The 18,974-nt window shown below is 42.6% G+C and overlaps 1 protein-coding gene across 3 annotated transcripts in view; it reads right to left on the bottom strand.

Annotated features, from left to right (window-relative positions):
* The window catches only part of BAALC (BAALC binder of MAP3K1 and KLF4), a 132,761-nt gene that overhangs the window by 14,893 nt on the left and 98,894 nt on the right, over positions 1–18,974 (bottom strand). For 2 of the 3 annotated variants that reach the window (XM_032251464.1, XM_032251474.1), the window contains one exon: positions 8,251–8,417. The exons of the other annotated variant lie outside the window; for it this stretch is intronic. In XM_032251464.1, the coding sequence (XP_032107355.1) occupies positions 8,251–8,417 (167 nt within the window). The remainder of the gene's footprint in view (positions 1–8,250; positions 8,418–18,974) is intronic. 3 annotated transcript variants of the gene reach the window in all.

Raw genomic sequence — 18,974 nt, 5'->3', positions numbered from 1 at the left:
TGATTGATGTCTCATGCCTCCCTAAAATGTATAAAACCAAGCTGTACCCCAACCACCATGGGCATATATTCTCAGGACTTCCTGAGGGCAGTGTCATGGGCTATGGTCACTCATATTTGTTTCAGAATAAATCGCTTCAAATATTTTACAGAGGTTGACTCTTTTCATCAACACAATCTAATTGTAACTCTAAAACCTTAGCTTTCAAGCCCAAACAAGAGGAAGATGAGGAAAAAAAAAACTATAATGCCAGATAATTTCTCTAGAAGATTGGAGGAGTTGTTTTACCCTCCTCTAAGAAAAGCAACATAAGTACAGGAAACAATCATGCCATTTTGTCCCTCAGTGCCTGTGATGCTTTATGCAACATACTTTCCCCTCTGATGTAGTTTTTCAGCCATCCAAACCTTTTTATTTAACATCACACCCCTCTCCCTTTTTAATGACAGGAAAAGAAAATGTTTCTATTGCGATTACTGGCTTTAAAAAAAAACAAAAAACAAAACAAACTTATGGCTTCCAATTCCTTGATGAGAGGAGCCTAATTGGCACCTTTTTATCATGCAGCTGTGCCAATCCTGCCTCCACTTCTAACATTTTTGTTTTGTGAGTTTTATCACCATTGACTCTTGTTAATGGGCCACCTCTAGTTTCTCACCTAGTTTTACAGCTTTTCAACTCTTTCCTTGCCTCATTTTAATGTCTGCAGCTTTAGTACCCCATGAATCATAGATTTTAGTCTTCTTGATATGCCTCTTTAATTAAAAGTAGTCTGCCATTTCTCAAGGGTAACCAGATTGACCGTGATAAACTCTTGGCAGTCTCCGACCCAGATGGACTTGTTTATCTTGGGGTTCAGGTGTCAATAATCAGCCCGTTCCCTGTGGAGGCTGGGACAGCTTGGCTGCCCCTAGAGACCTGGATTCAAGACTGCAGCTACCTTTGCTCAGCCTTTTCTCACTTTTCCCCAAAAATGGAAATAGAGATGTTCTCAGCTTTGCTTGAATGTCACAAATACAGCTGTACCTAACAAGGGATTATACAAACCTTTTCATAGTTCTTTGCAGACAACAAATAAAAGCACGACTTCTGCAATGATGATGTGTGAGACACCAATTTTTCTGTATACGTAGTACTTTTAATTATAAAAGGAAGACATAATTATGGCAAAAAGAAATTCAAAGAGAAGGGCTTTTAGTGCCTTTCCCAGAGATAATTATGGCCTATAATTTCTTATGGAATGTTGCAAGGATTTTCCAGGCATATACAAGCATAGGGCTCTGTTATTCTCTCTCCCTATATTCTTTACTGCCTTCTTGGCCTTCAACCACAGTTTAAATTATAGATTTATTTTTTTAACTTATTTTTTACTTCCTCCTCATATTGTAAACTTAAAGACAGTAAGGATCTAGCCTGTTTTGTCCACTATAATATCCCAGACTCTACTTCAGTGCCTGTCGCATAATAGACACTCAATAAATAATTTGACCATGAACACATGTGTGAAAATAAATCTTCAGAAAGAAAAGAAAGACAAACTTCCGGGAACAGAAACTGTGTGCATTGCCCTGCCTCAGTGTCCTAGAACTTTCCTACAAGAATTCAGTTATGTCCATGATTAATCATTCCTTGCACCATCTTGGAGAGACAGGTGGGAATGTTACTGTATTCACTTTTCAATGAGGCATCTGAAACCACTCGGGCAAACGCAATTAGCTCAAAGGCAATGTCAGTATTAGTGATGAGTAAAACTAAAGATGGTGGCCCCAGGTTTCATATCCCACCTCTCACAACTCTGCCAAAGCTCATTCTAAATTATCCACCATTAAGTTTCAGATAATGGGAAGAAAGAACCTGGGCTTAGAAGCAGACAGACCTGGGTTTGAATTCGAACACAGCCAAATCATGACTCCCTGGACCATGTTGACCAGATACCTAGTTTCTGAGCCTCTGTTTTCCCAGGTAGAAAATGCTGCTGCTTATCTTTTAGAGTTGTGAGGGTTAAAAAGTATGTCATAGTGTGTCTGGCACTTTGTAGGCACTTTAAAACATTATTTCATCCCCTACTCCTTCCCAAAAGATTAAAGACTAGAGCTTTATCAATTGCAACTCCAGATGTTTGACTTCTCTTCAGACAAGTCTCATGAAAGGAAGATACACAATAATGCATCCTAATTGTTCTCAAATTCTGTGAATTTATTTGCTGCTGCTTTGTGAATTTGTACGGCATTAATGCAAGGTCAGTCGGGATATTTGATCATAGCAACTCCACCAAGGTCCAGCTGCTAGCCTCAGAAGACAAGGGTCAGACCATGCTGCAGATAAAACTCTCAAGTATCCTCCAAGCCTGGAGCATATCCTATGCAGACCACAGCCCCCTGCCCCATCTACACTTACACTCACTCCGTCTAGGAGTTTGTATCAAGTGCCAAAAGGAGTTACTTTTCAATTTGAACCTCAGATAGAAGATCAGACATTAGGAAGGCAGCAGAACCTGCTTTAGAAAAGCAACTGAGCTCCCACAGAGCAGTCATCACAGGATGGTGGTGCAGAGTCGGGATGGGTGGGGTCGAAGCCATGGGAACCTTTTCTAATCTGAGTGATGACTAGGCTGTCTCATTCAATCATCACGTAGGTAGTGAGTACCTGTTAGGTATATAACCCTCAAGTAGGCTCAGGAGTCAAGGGAAGACTATAAAGAAAAATAAGGCGGTCTCTGCCCTGAGAGCCTTCTAGTTGAACTGGTTTGACCGCAGACCCTTAGATGAATGCCGAGTCTTGCAAATCTCTACAAGAGGTGGCAGCCAGTAAGTAGGTGCTCATCTTTGGATTGCCAAATTCCTTCCTTTTCCCAGACTTGTGCTAGAGAGTACACCAGAGTGCCCTCCTAACAGCTTTTCCCAGAGGTTTCTGTTGTTCTTTCCCTCCTTTTAATGTCCTGGTTTTGTTTTGCTAGAAGAGACTCATGTTTACTTCCCAAACTTCCTTGATATGTCTCACGTTAATGTTATCTGGGAGAACTCCTGGGCTGGTCCTAACCTCCTTCCTTGATCAGGTTTCCTATCTATGTGGGCCTTCACCTATCTTTCTTAGACTGGGCCAGGCCTTGCCTGTTGACCAGACACTGAGGGAGGGGAGGAGGAGAAAACTCCTTAGCTGAGAATCAGTCCCCCTGCTAATTCCTTTAGCATGGTCCAGTCACTTTGCCAAGAATAAGAAAGCAACTTGAAAATACACAGCTTCTGAAGACAGGAGGGTTCCCTACAAGGCCAGCCACATGTCAGAGCCTTTTCTACTTCAGCTGTAGCCACATACACATTTCTACTGCAGCTGAATACTTAAGGAGGTAGTTTAAGAAGGGGCTGAGAAAAACAAGAGTCCTAAGCCCAAGGAAATGGTATATTCAGGTTAGAGAGTAAATGTTTGGAGGCAGCCCAGAGTTCCTGAAAAACTAACCAGCCGGTGAAGACAAGCAAATACAGCACTGCCTCTCGTGTTGTTTGTGGAGCTCAGGTAGGGAGCTGGATGAAGGAGACCAAGCCAATGGTTTATCAGACACTGCGGAGTCAGTAAGGCCCCAAAGGACTGGGGAAATCAAGGTGTAACGGAGAAAGAGAAAGAGCTCCCCACTGAGACAGTCAGTTCCAATTTGTGAAAGATCATTTTTGCCACAATCTTCTTGCCAGTTAACACCTATTAACACCAGACATAAGGTGGGGGGAACCGGAGGGAACTGACAAAAAGGAAGGTATGGTTTATTTGATGGGACATGAAGTGGAGGGCTCTGAACGAGGTGCTGTTGCTCTCAGCTGTAAGCAACGTGAGCTGCCCCATCACCCTGGGGAAAGCAGTTTAAACGTGAGGCAGCATCTGCATTATCTGCGTGTCTAAGAGACACACTAGGAAAAGACAGTATATCAAAGGCCCAGGAGGGAATAGAAAGAAAAGTATTTTCTTTGGGCAAATAGTAGGCAGTTGAGAGCCTCCCTGACTGTTGGTATGAGATAGCTCTGTAGACAGAAGCATCAATCACAGGTAAACTAAGCTTCTAAACTAACATTTTAGACAGAAAACCTTTGTCTTGGCCTTTGAGGGACTCAGGATGGCCAGTGACTGGTGAAGTCTCAGGATGTAAAGACCACCGATGAACTTTTAAACGTGAACCCTTAAAACTGAAATTATCTGCTCCCTGATCTTATTTTGAAAATAGTTATAGCCATGTTCATTTAATTATGAAAACAAAAGCTGCCCAGGCTGCTCATTGATATGCATCATCTGCCCAGGGGTGCTGCGTTGGGCAGGTGTGTGTGGTCATCACTCCCCTGTGGCAGTTTCCACTCCTGCTGAAGCCCTATGGGAGCTGCCTCTGCCTCCCATTTTAAAGTCACATGAGCTTCCAGAATTTGTGTGTGTGCGTGTGTGGGGGGGGGGGGGGGGCATGGGGGCTTGCTTTCCCTACCTATATCTGAGTCTCAATTCCCATCTGTAAATTGGATACAGCAATGTCAACATTTTAGAGTTATTGTGAGGATTAACAGATAATATAACAAATTGCTTAGCACCCTATGTCATACCTAGACCACATGCGAATAAATAGTTGCTACTGTCTGAGTGTGGTGGCTCACACCTATAATCCTAGCACTTTGGGAGGCCAAGGTAGAAGGATTGCTTGAGCTCAGGAGTTTGAGACCAGCCTGGCCAACATAGTACACTTTCCTCTTTACAAATAATTAACAAATTGGCTGGGCATGGTGGCGCGCTTAGTTGGGAGGCTGCGCTTGAGCCCAGGTGGTCAAGGCTGCAGAGAGCAGTGACCAAGCCACTGCACTCCAGCCTGGGTGATAGAATGAGACCCTGTCAATAAATAAATAAATAAATAGTTGCTACCACAAGGAAGACGGGCTGAGCACAACTTACTGATTTTTAAGTCTTTTGTTCCGTAACTGGAACTCAGTCATAAAGCATATAAAGCTGCATAACCACTTTGGAAAACCATTTGTCAATATCTGTTAAAGTCAAATATACTCCTGTCCTATCACCCGGCAATTCCATTCCTAGGCATGTTCCTAAAAGAAGTGATGTCCACAAAGGAAACTTACACAAACATTAAAAGCTGTATTGTTCACAATAGCCCCAAACTGAAAACAACCCAAATGTCCATCAAGTAAAATGGTTACATTGCAGTGTATTCATATAATGAAATATACATAACAATGAAAATGAGAAAATTATTGCAACTCAGAACAACATGGGTGATTTTCACAAGGATAATGTTGAGCAAAAGAAGCCAGACTTGAAAAAGCTCACACTTGTATTATTCTATTTATAAAAGTCTCAAAAATAAGCCAAACTGATCTATAATATTAGAAGTGAGAAGTATGGTGACATTGTGGATGTGTGAGCTGGTGACAATGTTCTATGTCTTCATGTGCGTGATGGTTACATAGATGTGCCACCTTGTAAGAATTTGTTAAAGTTATGAGTTGCATTTCTTTGTGTATGTATGTGATATGTGGTAGCCTGTGTTATTGCTCCTAATTCTTTGCTCTCTCTCCACTTTGGACAGAGTATGTTTCCCTCCTTAAAGTTGGGCTTGTCCATTTGACTTGCTTTGGCCAATGGGATATTGCTCAGTATGATGTGAGAAAAGACATGAAATGTGTTCAAGTCGTTTGGTTTTGCCCCCTTGGGTTTCTGCCATAGTCATAAGAATATACCCTAGAAAGCTGATGCTTTCTTGGCCTGGTTTCCAGAATAATATGTATAGAACAGACTGAGCCAGCCCTGGAAAAGTCAGGCTGAGCCTATTTAAGTTACAGCTGACCATGGTGGCAGTGGTGGGGGTGGGGAGGAGTTGTTGTTTCAAGCAACTGAATGTTGCTGTTTTTTGTTATACAGCATTATTGAGGCAACAATTGACTAATACACTATTCGTTTTTAAAAAGTACTTGAAGCTCTTATGTTCTGTCTTCTTAATAGCCACCTTTTTCAATTTAAAGTTACCAACATCCATCTCCAGCACTTATATGGCCTTATTCATGTAACACAACCAAATGAACCTCAGTTTTCTTATCTATAAAATGTGATAATACTTATTTCACAATGCTCTTGGGAGGACTTAAAGAGCCGGTAGACTTAAAAGCACTTTGTAAACTGCAAAACACAATTTTAAAGTGATGGATGATGGGGTCAGGTGGGGAAACAAGTGCATGGATCATGCATCCAGCAGGCAAAGCTGGTTCCTTTTGACCACAGTCCATCCTTGCTCAGAGGGTGGGGGTACAAGTATGCAGAGGAGACTAGAAGAAAAATATCTGAGCCTACAGTAGAACAGTCACCAAGCTTCTGAACATAGTTCTGTGGGTCCAGGCTGTCTTGAGAGATGACAGTGATGATTAGGTCTCTAGAAGGCCAGCTTATGCACAGGCAAAGTAGACAATACAGAACCCTAGGAAGCACACCACAACCCTTAAATCTACACCCCCCCATTACCTTCTCCAGTGTCTGCAGGGCCACCATTAGTGCTTCATTTAAGTGGGTTATGTCACTGCGTGCCTAACTGTCCCCTGTTAATCCTTACTGCCATTCTTATCTACATCCCAGTTTATAGAGAGCAGGCCCATCTGTTCACTCATTTTGATATTATTTCCATTGTGTGGATAATGAACCTGAGATTCTGACAGATTAACTGATTTCTGAAAGGCCCTTTGTTAATAAGCTTTAGAGATGAATTTGCAACAGGTTTTCTGACCAAAACTTAGGGAGGCAACTCACTGATATGAGCAAGAATTCCATAACTAGATAATGGGTTGTATTCTCAGAAAATAGGTGGCATTGGCCCAAGGGGACAGGACCAGTAAGTTTTGGAACTGGGGCTAACCTGATTAAGCCTACCAAACTTAACCTGCATTGCTTGCTTTTAATCACTTACTTCTAGTTAATCTTAACACCTATAGAGCTAAAAGTCCCTTAGCTAACCAATCCACTAGCTTCCTTACAAACTACTTATCTGATCTATAGATCACCATTGTTAACAGTTGCTAAAAGTTGTTTTTCAGGAACTTGGGGTTAGCTCTTGTCCAGTTAAAGCCAGTTGAGATCATTGACCCTTCAACTGGGTTGTAGAAATGCCCAAGAGATGATCTCTTGAAGTCAGAAGGCCAAAACTCTTCCTGAAGATCACACAAACACAGCTATTTTCTGAACATAAATCATGTGAACAGCCACGAACCATGACTATGGAAGCGCAGAACACTGATTATCTCACTTTCCCCCACTGCCAATCATCTTTCCCCGTGCCTTAGACTACCCCGCTACTTTATCCCGTAGATAGCCCTAAATCCTATCTTTATGGAGGCAGATTTGGGATCTGTTCTTCTGCCTCCTCACTTGGCTGCCTCATGAATAAACTTCCTTTTTTGCAAAACCCATTGTCATAGTGATTGGTTTGCTGTCCACAAACTGAATGAGCCTGGTTTGGTATCATTTTGACAGAAGGATAGGAGAAAATGGGTTTGGAGTATAGGGTAAGCAGTGGATTTTGAAGGGGGTGGGGCATAGGGAAGATGAGGAAGTCAGAAGGAGGAACTGTGTAGAAGAGGAAGAGACTGCAGAGCCCTGAGCCTAGCCTACTGAGAGTGCTCGTTCTGGACTGCCCCTCCTGTACCCAGAAGAGGAGCTTCCCAACAATAGCTCTGGGAGAAAAGAAAGGTTGCCAGCCATGTCCAGGGACATAACTGCCCTGCCTCTTCCAACAGTCTGGGGATGATGCTGTCACCACATTCTGCTATGAGCGCCACCCTTGAGGGCCCTTCCACTGCCCACCTAGTTGGAAGGCCTGAGTAAAATGTCAGACTTGTTTCTAACCACTCTGGTCTTCTCATTCCTTCCTCTACCCACTCCCCACCCTGCAAACCCCTGAGAAAAGCCGGCTGCCTGGCCTAAGACTGGTTCCTCTAATCAGCACAGTCCTCACCATCAACATGGTGACAGTGGCCGCAGAAGACAAGATCCTTGAATAAAACTGTACTTAAGCAAACATAAACATGCAAACAAAAAGCAGCAATCATCAAGGCAGGGTTTTGGGGTGGGGTTTGCAGCAATTTTTACATGGGTGGGGTAGAGAAATTTCATTGCCAAGGTGAGCCATCCCTGGTCCCTCCCTGGACACAGCTGCTGGGTGACTCTGCCCTGAAGCAAGCCCCACCCCCATTCTCTAGTCCCCAGTTGATTCTGTGGCTGCAAACGTACCTCTGTGGTCCGAAGGCCATTCTGTTTCTGGGTCAGAGGGCCTGAGGAGAGGCTCTGGGGATTCGGGCACTGGGTCTCACAGTTCGTCGTCTTCTCTGGGTTGGGTATTCCACCTGGGGCTGTAGATCGGGGCGCACCATTGGAGGACAGTCCATCTTCCAGCACGCCTGGGGGAGGTAAGCAGAGGATGGAACCAAAAGCTTGCACGTGGCAGATGTTGCAAACAATCCCAAGATGGTAGAGAAAAAGAGAGTCAAAATAAAAAAAATAAAAATCACCAGAAATCCCACCAGGCAGAGGTACCCTTTTCTATAAGAACATATATGCTTTTTACAAAAATGAGATTTTAAACAATTTCATAACATGAAAATTTTACTTAATGATATCTTGATGACTTTTTTCTATGCCATTAAATATTCTGCCATATTATTTTTCACGTCTGTGTCATCATTTATTTAACTAATCCCCTCTACTTGGATATTTGTTTCCACATTTTCATAATAAATCTTCCTGTGATGAAATGCCTTGTGGTTAAAGCTTTATTTTAAATTACTTCTTTGGGATAAAATCCTAGAAGTGGGATTACTGGATTGAAAGTTATATAAAGGTTGGGTTTTTGTTTTGTTTTTTAGATAGAGGGTCTCGCTCTGTTGCCCAGGCTGGCGTGTAATGGCATAATCATAGCTTGCTGCAGCCCCAAACTCATGAGTTCAAGCCATTCTCTCACCTCAGCCTTCCAAGTAGATGGGACTAAAGGCACATGTAACCATGCCCAACTAATTTTTGTATATTTTTTGTAGAGACAGGGCCTCACTATGTTGCCCAAGCTGATCTTGAACTCCTGGCTTTGAGCAATTCTCCCACTTAAGTCTTCTAAAGTGCTGAGATTACAGGCATGAGACAACATGCTTGGCCAATACAGAGTTTTGTTTTGTTTTGTTTTGTTTTGAGACAGAGTCTCACACTGTCGCCAGGCTGGAGTGTAGTAGTGCAATCTTGGCTCACTGCAATCTCCACCTCCCAGGTTCAGGCAATTCTCCTGCTTCAGCCTCCCAAGTAGCTGGGATTACAGGTGCCCGCCACCACGCCCAGCTAATTTTTTGTATTTTTAGTAGAAACAGATTTTCACCATGTTGGTCAGGCTGGTCTCGAACTCCTGACCTCAAGTGATCTGCCTGCCGCGGCCTCCCAAAGTGCTGAGATTACAGGCGTGAGCCACCAAGCCTGGCTGGAGATTTTTTTTTAGTAGCTCCACCTCAAAGTGTTGGACGGAGTATGTGTGCCTTTTATAACAAATGCCAAGATATGATAGAATGAAGTTTAAGTAAATAGCCTCACTGAAAAGGAGGAGAACTATACTGAGGAATTAATAAAGGATGAAAAGAATCTTAATGGAAAGAGAAAAGGTGGCCCAGGAAGGATGACAGGGATGCCAAATATGATGCCGGAAGCTGACAGTCTCTGCCATTGTTACAGGGAGGTGAGGAGAAGCCAGGTAGCCCGACTTTTCTATTCCTCTACCTGCTGAGGGCAGTCAGCAACAATAGAGGAGTCTGTGAGGGGCAGGGACTAGAGAGAAAGGCAGTGCTCCTGGGAGCTGGAGACACCTGAAAGAAAAAAAAACCCACATTGAGAAGACTGGCATTTTGAAAATAGTGCCAAGAGTTAGGGCAATAGTAGTTTCCATCCCTGCTCTCCAAATGGATCTCTCAAATAGATGCAGATGACATTCTAGCAGGAAACTTCAGTTACAAAAATCAGTATGAAAACAAGAATGAGCAAACATTTGAGGAAGGCCAACATCATAAAAAAGAGACAGCTCACTCTCCAATGGAGAGCTCAAAAGAAATGGAGTTAATATGGTATTCAGAAAAGAATTCTCAATAAGAATAGTCAGTCTGCTCAGAAAAATGAAGATAATATAACCACAAAATGAGGACAAGGGTGACCCAAAAAGGTTCAATCAGAGATACCTGAAATAATAATCTTAAATGCTGAAAGAAAAAAACCTCAACAGAGAAGCTGAATAACAAGATAGACAGAGCAGTTTAGTGAGCTGAAAGGGCCGGTTAAGGAATTCTCCATGGTAGCACAGAGGGCTAAACATTATTAGGAAATGCAGGATAGAAACCCAGTAAATTAAACCTTGATCTAAAAAGAGTTTTAGATAAGAGGCTAGAGAAGACTGAAGGGAAGCAGTAGTCACAGAAATAATAAATAAAGATTTATTAGAACCAGAAAGATGTGAAACCTCAACTTGAAGTAGGCTACCAAGTACTTGGCAAGATAAATAAAAAGAGAAGCCCAACCTAAGACAGACCTTAGTGAAGTTTCAGAACATCAATGATACCAAGAACAGCTTTAAAAGAGGGGGAAAAAAATCATGAGTGAGACTGACATCAACTTTTCATTCATCTTGTGAAAACATTGTTTCGTAAGAAGACTATGAATGTTTTCAAGATTTCAAAGAATATACACATTTTTAAGTCTTTTCAATATAGTCTCAAATTTACCTCTGTAAGTCTTTCTTCTATTGACCATCTGCCAATGGTATATAAGACACCAATATTCCCCAAATCCTCACAAATACTTAATATTTTCTTTTCTGGTTTTCATCTTTGTCAATTTAAGAAGCAAAATAAAGTATCTCATTGCTTGGATTAATGCTTCTTGATTACTAAAGATGTTATTTATATGCCTATTGACTAATTGTGTAGGTTTTTTTTTTTTAATTGTAAAGTCATTTGTTTCTCTTTCCTTTGGGGTATTTGCCTGGGCTTGCTTTTAATCAAACGTAAAGAAAAACAAAATGTTTTCCCTGGGTGTTGAGAAATTATTTGCCATAGGGCAGGCATCAGAAGCACAGTGTATTTTTGTGTATCAAGGGCGGGAGGGTGTTGACTGGTAGAGCTGCTAAGACTGCAGTTCCCACAGAGTGAGATGGCAGTGTCCACAGGACACCTATCCATGTGTCACCCACTTGCTCTGCCAAATGCTAATGAGCTCTCAACTGTGACCATGGGATAGATATCAGAATTCAAAACATTGAAAGTCACAGTGGAAAATATCTGGTCCAGAGCTCCCTGACTGGTAAGCCTCAGCACATTGCAGTGCTCTGATGGATTCAAGGTGAACAGAGAGATGAACTCCTGCAGCTGGACTTGCCCCAAATCCTTGTGGCTTCCTTCCTCCACCAGCTACAGCCCGTCCCCTTCTCTTCCCATTCCCACCTGTTCTCCATCCTGTACCTAAAGAGGCCTGAGATGCATGTGTATGAACACCACAGCACACGTCTCATCTCTGCCCAGTCCTCCCTGCAAACAGCCTGGGCCTAGAGGAGTGTACACCTGCAGAAGAGATAAGGAAAAGAGGCCCATGAAGACCGTGGAAGCAGGCTTAGTGTGGTTTGGATTTGGTGTGATTCAGACTGGATTCTAGGGTCCCAGCACTCACAGAAGAGTCTAGAATAGTGTTACTCAGTGTCCTCCAGGAACCAAACTGTTGTTACTGTCTGCTATGGGATACACATAAGAACTGAGTGCAAACATTTAGAAATTTTTACAGCAACTTGACATTGACAGAACATCCAAGGGCAAACTTGTCTGATTAAACTTACTGACTGAACAGGGTACACACTAGGTTGAGGGTTGAGTGCTTTTAAACTCATGTGGTGAGTCGCGAGTGGAGTGAGTTGTGTATTAATCACGCACAGTAGGACCTCATATTTGTCTGTAACAGACTGGAGAAAAAAAGCACAATGAATTCTGAAGGAGGGCTGAGGCTTTGGTAGGTACATCCCCTTGGCCCCTGGATAACTCACTCTGTGGGAAGGGTGGGGCTGACGGGGTGAAAGGGACAAGGGGCCTCTGAAGCACAAACCGAGGTAGAGACTCCATTTCCTAAGACTAGGGTAGAAACGCCTTCAGCCCTTGGGGCTACTGAGTAGGAATGAAGGCTGGCCAGGGCTCCCTTTGCTTGCTGTTTCCCCCAGTGTGCCATACAGATGTTGCCTTTTTTTTTTTTTTTTTTTTTTTTTGAGATGGGGTCTTGCTCTGTTGCCCAGGCTAGGGTGCAGTGGCATAATCTCGGCTCACTGCAGCCGGTTCCTCCCAGGTTCAAGCAACTGAACTGCCTCAGCCTCCCAAGTAGCTGGGACTATAGGCACGTGCTACCATGCCTGCCTAATTTTTGTATTTTCAGTGGAGATGGAGTTTCACCATGTTGGCCAGGCTGGTCTCAAACTCCTCAAGTGATCTCAAGTGATCCACTTGCCTCAGCCTCCCAAAGTGCTAGGATTACAGGTGTGAGGCCCCACACCTGGCCTTCAGATGTTGCCATTTTCTATGTGCATCATGACTTGGTACCTGGGTCGAAGGTGGGTAAGAGGCCCCTACTGAGCCATCCACTGAATGCACCATGATGCTGCCAGCATGGATGGGGGTGGCCACTCCCTTGTCATTCCCTGTAACACTTCAAAGGGCACATCTGACCCCAGTCCTCCCCACGCCCATGGCCAGTTTCCTTTGGGGGTTGAAGGACATGAAACATAGCTCCCTTCTCCCTGCAATGCAATCCAGTTTCTGACTCAGGAGGAGGGCAGCTGGGCAGCAAGCAGAGGCCTAACACACCAGAATCAAGAGCAGGCAGCAGGGAACATATCTCAGGGTGGCAGAAAGTGGGGCCAAGCATGATTTAGAGCTCCACATCTGGGCACGTGCTCCATTGTCCATTGGATTTACTTGTAAAACACACATTAATAAGGCAACATTATGAAGGATTTCAAGGGAGTGCCTGCAGAGCATTAGATCCTAAGCACAGGGCCCCTTGTGAGCCCAGCAGGCCCCATGAGGCTGCACTGGCTGCACATTCACAAAGTCATCCCCGCCAACCCATGGAACAGACCAAGGCAGAGCTGCCATGGCCGAGGTGCCAATGGCCAGTCCTTCCCTCTCAGAAGTCCCTCCTATCCCTGGCATCTTTGCTGAGCCTCAGGGCTCCTAGAAACACAATTTAAAATTCCATCATTTGGTCTAGAGTTTTCACTTCTCATTGGTGGCCAAACAAAAATTACAGCTTCAGTTTCTTAACCCCCAGTCTAGAAACTTCCTCATCTATTAAATTAGGATAATACTTCATGAGGATTAAGTGAGACCATATCTAAAGGTCCTAACAGTGCCTGCACACATATTGCACTGATTATTGGTGGCACAGCCTGTCCCTGCCTCTGGCACCCTCTCCATTAGCCAAACTGGTTGCATTCCTGATTTATGAGTCACACATCCAGCTAAGTGCTAAGCCACTGGCTTACTGACTATGATGAAACAGAGAAGCTCTGTGACAAGCAGGGCCAGCTTGGGGGACTGGCATTTGCCAAACAGTGAGCAGGGGTCATAATGCCCAGGGTGGTCAGGAGGACACCCCAATGGGTCAGGAATATAAGGTCATTTTCCGTAACTTTTATCTGTAACAAACCAGGTGTTTTTGCTGCATGGATGTAACTCATTTTCTAGTTCTGAAAAACAGACTCAATATTAGAAAACTTAGAATTCAGAAAAACACAAAGGAAAAGTAATTTTTTTTACCTCCTCACCCAGAGATATGTCCTGTGTAGGAGACCACAATATGCCACCCCAAAATATGCCACTTTGGCATAAGGATTATTTTAAGCTGAAGGCAATGGAGAAGTAGTTACAAAAGGTTATCTGCCATCACCTCCCACCAACCCCTCCCCCTGCCATTTGCCTAAAAGTAGGACATAAATTTACTTTTCAGTGGTCACTAAACAAGAGGAAAGAGTTCCTCCCCTCTCTACCAGGAAAGGCAAAGATTGATCACTGAAGACAAATTTAGACCCAATCAGCCTGGAGAGGGCACCAGAGGAATCTACATTAACAAGCTTTACTCCCTAGCCTTTACTACTGTCTATCTGCCTTCCCATAATTTTTCACTCTTAGAGACTCAAAGTCCTTTTCCTTTGTCTTGTCACTTCTCTAAAAATTTACTGGTTTTTGTTTAATATCCTACATGTGCTGGAATTCCAAGACACTTTTTTGAGATTTACCCATTTGCCTAGATATCTCCCGTGTATATGTAAAATATACATGTTATAAAGCTTCTGTTTGCTTTTCTCTTATTAATCTGTTTTTCATTACACAGCTAATCACAGCTAAGAACTAAGAGTGGAAAGAATGTTATTTTTTCCTTCCCTGCACCTGTGAACAGAGCTTTCTGTCCTTCCAACAGATGCTATTAGTGCCTGCCCAGACCCACACACCTGACCCTGCACCCATCCCCAGCTGTAGTGGATGTTGCTGGTTAACAGCTCACCTGGCTTCTTCTCCTAAGGCTTGCCCTGAGCTGAAGGGTGCCCCCTTACCAGAAGAAGCCTTGCCGATCATATTAATATCAGTGACAGTCCATGCTAATGACCAACTAAAACTATATGTTGGTGGAGAGAGTGGTTACAACAGCCCAGCCCCTTTGCTTCTAAGCAATTTCTATCCTTTAACTACAAAGTGACCCACAGGATCAGACTGAGGCTAGACTAATCCTGAAACCACATCTTTGCCCAGCTCATCCTGCCCCATCCTGCTTCTCTGCCTTCCTCCTTCACACTCTCCTCCCAGGAATGCCCCTAGGAGTTACTTGCACAAAATCTCCATCTCAGACTCTGTTTCTAGGGACCCATAGCAAGACAATATACATACCCTGCTTGCTGGATATATTTCTTCTGCCCCTCCAGTCTCACTCTCCCCTTCTCCCTACCCTGCTCTGTGTCCCGGGAAATTGACCTGAATGCACATGTCAACAGGCTCTCTTGCCCACTGGCTTCTAGTGGGATTTGACCAATGGGAGGCGCTAGCTTCAGAGGGGAAGGGTCTGCGGCAGCACATTGAAGTCAGGTTTTATTTCCCTGGCTCCTTCCTTGCAGGATTTCTTGAGTCAACCATGTCCTCTGCATACTTCTCCACCAGAAAAGGGTGTAGAATCAAGAAAAGCCTGAGAGATTGTGCAGTTGAGTCTCCCTGATGACCTCAGGGAGAGCTCAGGGAAGTGAGGAGAATGGAAGACAGATGGTCAGTTGTTTTGAGTAGAGAGTTACAGATGCTCTTTCAGTCAGGGTTCTCAGCTGTAAGCAACAGAAATTGATTGGAGAATTAAAGTTTTTAAAAAGGATTTATTAAAATAATCTGGGGAGCTCACAGCATTTCTGGGATGGCTGGAGGCTGAGGCTTAGAGGCTATCAAGGGACAACTTCCTAAATCTTTCCACGAACCCTAGACTCTGGAAACTGCCCTGAGCACTGCCGCCACATTTATGTTCAAAACTTATTATATTCCTGAGATAAAAGTTTAACTGAGTGTCTTGAATTTTATCTGGCAACCCTATTGGGGTTACACAAAATGCTCATCAAGTGCCCCTAAGTGGGGAGATAGTTGTGAAAGTTGCACTGTACTAAACCCTGGGCTTTATCTGCATGTCTACTCCACATGACTCCTCACACTGGGGAGATGGGAGAATTACCCTTATTTTACAAAGAAGAAATTGAAGTTTAACCCAGGTTCTGTATGTTTCCAAAGCTTGTGGTATTAGCAAAAACTCCCAAGTGGGCAGTTCTCAAATTTTAATGCGTGAGACTACATGAAACTCACCTGAGGTGTCTGTTAAAATGCAGTTCTCTACATTCATTCTCCCAGAACTTCTGATTCAGTAAGGGCCCAGAAGTATGCATCTTAATAAGTTCCCTCTCTCCCACCCACAGTGATTCTGAGGCAGGGGATTTTAGAGACTGCAGAGGCTCATCTATATTATAGATACAGATATAGATATAGATATATACAGATCTAGCTATCCATCTCTCTATCTGACATAGAGATTAACGCTTGTGTTAGTTTTGAGGATCACATACAAAGTACTCATCTATATTTTTTCCATAGTGAAATCTGTACCAGTAAATTAAGAGACATTTGTGTGCCCCTAGAGTATATCCTTTTTGACACCCTTCAGAAAATTTTCATTCCATGCAGGAGACAAGCCAAATCACTGACTTTGCCAAAAGTTGGGAAACAGCTGTGTACACAGCTTGCTGATAAATTGCAACCCCAGTGATTTCTTGCCAAAGCTCCTTGCTATTTTGGAAATGGAGCTGGGCAGGAGGGAAGAGTACATAAATTAAAAATGGTAGCTAGAAGCCATGTGGAGAGCAGGTCAAGAGGTAATTTCTCCTTAGCTTGAGCATCTGGCTTTCCTTGGTAAAGGTGATCACAGAGATTTGGTCCAAAATCATCAGAAACAACCTGCAAGTCATTCTCCTCAGTGACAGAAAACCAAAATATAAGACATTGGCAATCGATATGGAAAGAATCTCCTAAAGTCACAGCCAATGAAATTGTGGTTTATCAAACACTGTCTGGGCTCTCAGGTCCTGGCTGATAATTTTGTCTAAACTGTGGTATAAGTTAAACAAGCTGTGATTGCCCAGCCACTTACTAAGACTTTGTTTCATCTTTTAAAATGAACTAGAGTGGGACAGTGTCATTTCTTCAATCTGATAAGAAATTGTTGGCCACATACCATGTATAATGCTATAATATGTGACCTTTTGCATGGCTATTACAAACACATTCTTAGAAAATATTGAGCAACCCTTGAATTTATGATCATTTTTTCCTGAACAATGGTGCCAAGATACTTCAATGGGTAAAGAATAGTTTCTAAACATGTGCTATGACAACCGAATATCTACGTACAAAAGAATGAAGTGCACCCCTCACCTCACACCATATACAAAAACTAAGTCAAAAGGGTCAAAGATCTAAATGTAAGTGCTAATAAAATACTGAAAGGAAAATATAGGTGTAAATCTTCATGACCTTGGTTTATTCAATTGTTTCTTAGAAATGACCCAAAAGCACAAGCAACAACAATGAAATACAGATATAATGAGCATCATCAAAACTGAAAACTTTTGTGATTCAAAGGACACCATGAAGAAAGTGAAAAGACAATCCACAGAATAGGAGAAAAATTTTACAAATTATATATTTGGTAAGGAACTAACTCTCAAAGAATTCTTAACAACTCAATAATAAAAAACATAAATAATGCAATTGAAACATCAGCAAAGGACCTGAGTAAACATTTCTTTATAGAAGATAAGCAAATGGCCAATAAACACATGAAAAGATACTCAGCATCATTAGCTATAAAAGAAATGCATATCAAAAACCACAAGAAGATACCAGTTCACACCCACTAGGGTGGGGCTATAATAAAAAAGAGAAAATAAGTGTTGGCAGAAATGTAGAGAATTTGGAAATCTCATGTACTGCTGGTGGAAAGACAAAATGATACAACTGCTTTCAGTCTGCAGTTCCATAAAAGGTTGGACAGAGTGGTACGATAGCCCAGAAATTCCTCTAGGGTATACACCCAAGAGAAATGAAAGCCTATATCCACATAAAAACTTGTTCATGAGTGTTCTTAGCAATCTTATTTATAATAGCCAAAAAGTAGAAACAACCCAAATAACCATCAATTAATGGATAAATATAGTATGTATATGCAATGGAATATTATTTGGCAGTTTGACAAAAAAGTGAAGTACTGATATATACTATGAGATTGACGAACCTTGCAAACATTATGCTGACCAAAAGAAGCCAGTTACAGAAGGCCACATATTGTATGATTTCATTTATATGAAATGTTCAGAAATAGACAGTTCTATAGAAAAGTAGATTAGTGGTTTTGTAGGGCTGGGGGTTTGGGAGGAAATGAGAGTGACTGTTTCCATTTGATGCAATGACAATGTTCTAAAATTGCTTGTGGGGGTAGTTGCACAACCCTGAGAATTTTTTAAAGATCATTTAATTGTATGCTTTAAATGGATCAATTGTATGGTATATGAATTATACCTCAACAAAGTTGACATTTTTTAAATGGTGAACAACACATTTTGGAATGTCTATTGACCAAAGAAAATAGAAAAGCACATTTGGATTCTAATAGCAATGATCAAGGAGATATATTGACTAGTGAACTTGTGTAGTCCTTAAGGACAATGTAGCACTAGCCACAGTCCCTAAAGGACATGGATCCTGACTAGGAAGATACTGGAAGACCACTGTTCTCTGAGATGAACCACTAGCCTGTCACATCTGCCGTTGGCCATAGGGTTTGGTAGGGGAAATGGCTTCCCCATGGTACGCAGCAGCATGCAAGGCAGGAGCCTGCTGAGAGTAACAGCTGGAACTGATAGGACAGAAGACAGAAGCAAGGAGAGTCCTGTTTGTCTGTGGTGAAATAGGCCTGAATTCTTCTGTCCCCAAGGAGATGCCCAGGAGACGACAGACAAGCTAATGAACTGGAAGGCAGCCAAAAGGAAAAATGAAAATCTCACTTGCCTTCTCCCTAGTGCTACCCTTGGGATCTGCCAGTCTTCTCTGAGGGTGTACTTACTTTCCTCTTTCCCTTTGATCATCTCAGAGGTGCTGCCCTCCCTGAAGCTTCACCTCTGCTTCAAGAGTACCACAGAGTAGATTCTTCAAGGCAGGTACTGCCATAACTTTGTGTTAATTACCGTGGGCTGTCCCAATTCAGTCATGAAATTCAGCTGTCTCTCCCACCAAACATATTTATAGCTTACTATTCTAAGGTATGAAATATTGCTAGGATTGTAACAGTACTATTTTTCAAGAGCCTTCCTCCCAAATTGCCCAAAA

This window comes from Sapajus apella, unplaced genomic scaffold (genome assembly GCF_009761245.1).
Source record: "Sapajus apella isolate SASKATOON/1434 unplaced genomic scaffold, GSC_monkey_1.0 scaffold3, whole genome shotgun sequence".
Classification (NCBI taxonomy): Eukaryota; Metazoa; Chordata; class Mammalia; order Primates; family Cebidae; genus Sapajus; species Sapajus apella.
This window is presented reverse-complemented; position numbering and strand designations above follow the sequence as displayed.